Source organism: Haplochromis burtoni, unplaced genomic scaffold (assembly GCF_018398535.1).
Source record: "Haplochromis burtoni strain Fernald_Lab_line unplaced genomic scaffold, NCSU_Asbu1 Contig_72, whole genome shotgun sequence".
Classification (NCBI taxonomy): Eukaryota; Metazoa; Chordata; class Actinopteri; order Cichliformes; family Cichlidae; genus Haplochromis; species Haplochromis burtoni.
Window position 1 is genome coordinate 1162217 of NW_024582433.1, and position 3620 is coordinate 1165836.

General features: G+C 40.0%; 1 protein-coding gene across 2 annotated transcripts in view; it reads left to right on the forward strand.

The window, feature by feature from the left end:
- The first annotated feature begins 2249 nt into the window (after window positions 1-2249).
- The window catches only part of lman2la (lectin, mannose-binding 2-like a), a 7278-nt gene continuing 5907 nt past the window's right edge, over window positions 2250-3620 (forward strand). Inside the window, exons 1-2 of one of the 2 annotated variants that reach the window (XM_005930066.2) lie at window positions 2250-2479; window positions 2774-2892. In XM_005930066.2, the coding sequence (XP_005930128.2) occupies window positions 2278-2479; window positions 2774-2892 (321 nt within the window). In that variant the 5' untranslated portion in view covers window positions 2250-2277. The remainder of the gene's footprint in view (window positions 2480-2773; window positions 2893-3620) is intronic. The other variant, XM_005930069.3, reaches the window with a different exon arrangement.

The window sequence follows — 3620 nt, forward strand, 5'->3', positions numbered from 1 at the left end:
GCATAAAAGAGATAACGTTGGTGTTTCCGTCATGTAGTAACTGCTGGCTTTAACTGTACAAAGGTTGTTCGACACTATGAAACACATACAGACTTCATGATGTTTTTGTTTATACACAGGTCACGCTGATTACTGAACAAAAACCCAAAGATCAGATGTTAAACAGATTTATTTGCTCTCTCTCCTCCTTAATCACCCCTGTAGATGACTGTTAACCATGTCACACGCTGGTCTAATGCTGAACATTAAACATAATATAAATAATTTTTAAAAAGCTCATTTAAAAACATTGATAGAGGACATTTTTCTGCAGAATAATATTTTTACTTTGATACTTTGTGCACAATTTTACAATTATATAATTTTATGTTTGGTGAGGTGTTTTCATAGTGTTTTATTGCTTCTTTTTGTAAAGGATTGGTTTGAAAAATGTCTCCACGACTTGTAATTGTCAGCCAATAAATAGCAAATAATTTGGTATAAAAACACAGTCACTCACACTAAATGACTGTTCTAAATGTTCATCACAGTCACAGCCTGTGGAAAGAAACTGTACTTGAAGCTGCTTGTTTTGGTGTACTCTGTAGCGCCTCCCAGAGGAGAGAAGTTGGAACAGGTTGTGCCCAATTTCTGATGCGACAAATGTGGCATCATTTAAGAGGAAAAAACAGACTGTTAAACAGTATAAGAGTTATTGCCAAAAAACATCGTCACAACAAATAAATAATCGATCACACACAAATTTCCTTATTTTTTTGTGCTAACTTGTAGCTGCTGCATGCTGGGTGTGCTATGTTTTTATGCTTTGTGGTCGTCTCTGTGTAGCCAGAAGATTAGCTATGTTGTTATGTCTGTCCATCACTCAGGTCTCCTGCCTTGGGCTTGCAGATTACAGGGAAATGCCACACATCTGTCTGTTGTCACTGCTAGAATATTTCTTTTACAATTTTCTTTACATTTTTAAAATTTTAGTTAGATATTTTTCTGTATTTGCTTATTTTCCAGTCTTAATAGTGTTCATAAAGAGACTAGCAAGAACAATATTAAAGAGCTGTTTCAATAAACAGTGCACAAATGCTGTGATGAAATACTGATGATCAGCTTTTTAAAGCTGTGGAAGTAGTATCGAATCCTAAATTCTATACTTTATACAGATGTCTTTGTGGACCTTTATGGGAGCATTAAATTGTCTAAAATATAGTATCCTATCTTTATATTTATGTTCTATAAGTTGTAACACCACAGTATATGTAGAGTCTATAAAAACAGACTTTTACTGAAAGTACAAATGTTCTGGAGTAAAATATACGTCAAACTCTATATAACTATTGAGTCTTTAAAGTGGGAATACAGTTGGATCTAATTCACTGTAACTGAATCACACCATCATTTATTTGTTGATTTATATTAACCTAAAGAAAGTTCAGTGAATAAATAAATCAAAAATCAATATGAAAGAGGTGTATGTATGTGTGATGTATGTGGTGTGGTCTTATACATAAACCCTGAGAAATCCATTAATACTTCATTTTTGATGCAATTATTTATGTATCCCTGCTCCTAACCTGCTACAGTGTGCAACTTGGCATCTTCATAAACCAGTGCGTGATCTGAAATGACAAAGCCGCTATGAAAAGTGCAGAGAGGTTTGAATATGGACAGGGGTGTGAAACACATCTGAGCCACACACACGAGCGAGTGCCATCAGTCATGTAAACAAGTGACACATGCAAAAAATAAATAAATAAATAAATAAAAATACACAAAAGCAACCTGATATGAGACAGGCCAACACAACCAGAAGCAGATACACACAAAACAGGTCCGAAGAGTAGATCTGTCAGTATGGGTGGGGAATTGGCAGTAATAATGTTGGGTGAAGTCTGAAATATTATTGTTTGCCAGAGAGCGTCACTGGATTATATTCCAGTGTTTGTTGAGCTGTCTAATTCATCCAGATTTGCTTTCAGCCTTTTCTAATATGAATAAATATATTTCTACAGTCAAATAATGCACAAAGTAAGCACTTTAATCCATAAAGGTCTCCCGAATGCTGTGAAGTCTTGTGAAGTCTTTGAAGCTTAAATGTGACGATCAGAATAATATTTCCACAGTATACGATCCCGTTAATTATTTAAAACAACTGTATAGTCCTATAGCGTGTCAAAACCATTTCTTTTGATTGACAGCTAAACCGAGCAATGGTCACGAGCCATGCAACCCAGCGGACCAATGGGAGTGAAGGTGACGGTTCAGTGGGCTGGGTTTAGAGCAACGATGGCCGCCGCCAGCAGCAGCAGTCTCTACAGTGGCTCCAAATTACTGCTCGGTTTTACATGCAAAGGGAAGAAAATGCCTTTGAAATTTCGCTGGACAATCGCTTTTCTGGTTGTTACTCTAAGCCTGTGTTTTGCCGACGATGACCACGAAATGGAGGAGTTCCTGAAGCGGGAGCATTCCCTTTCCAAGCCTTACCAAGGTACCTGTGGTACAGGAGGGGGCGCGGGCTGAGGGGCGAGGACAGATATTTCCAGAATAATGTACTCACTCATGAACTCGTGCACGCACTAGCCGCTTTTCTGAGATGAAATCACTCTATTTCTCACGCAACTCGTCTAGTGGCATTGTCATAGTGACATACTCGGTATATATTTTGTGCTTTCTTATCTTTCATGCGCGTGTCCCCCTCCCACTCACTGACAAAGCACTTTGATCTCAGGCTCAGTGAGCTGTGTTTTGCTGCCATTATAATGGGTGCTGATTGTTTTACCAGGTGTGGGCTCCTCAAGCTCCTCCCACTGGGAGCTGATGGGCGATGCCATGGTAACCACCGAGCAGGTGCGCCTGACACCTGACATGCAGAGCAGACAGGGGGCGATATGGAGCCGCATTGTGAGTAAAGGCTGCACTGTGTACAAGTTTGCATACTCCCAGTATACTGCATGAGCAGCAAGTCTGGTGACTGAGTTATTTCCTTGACTTAACTGCTTTAGGTGCTTAAAAAAAAGTTACAATCACTTTTCATCATCTAACTCGATGCTAAGTGTCGGATGCAGTGGTGTAAAGCACGCTGTCACTGGACTCCAGAACAGTGGAGTCTGGTAATCCGATGGTAATCCGATTCTGGGTTTGGCTGTTTCCAGGAGAACGGTGATTGTCGGACTGTATTGGGCCAGGTATAAAGGTTGGTGGAGGGGCGATTATGGTGTGGGGTTGTTTTTCAGGAGTTATTTCCAGTGAAAGGAACTCTTAATGCTTCATCATACCAATCCATTTTGAACTATATCATGCTCCCAGCTTTGTGGGAACGTGACTGCACACCAGTGGATAAAGCGAGGTCCATGAAGACGAACAAGTGTGGTCTGGATGAACTTGACTGGCCTGCGCAGAGTCCTGACCTCAACCCAGTAGATGACCTTTGGGGTGAATTCGAGGGGGAACTGTGAGCAAAAATTGTGCAAAAATCAGTGTCTGAGCTCACAAATGAGCTTCTGGACGAATGACCAGAAATTCCCATAATCACTCCTAAACCTTGTAGAAAACCTTCACAGAAGAGTAAAGGCTGTTAAAGCTGCAACAGCTGGGCCGAAATCATATTAAACCCCTATGGATTAAAAATG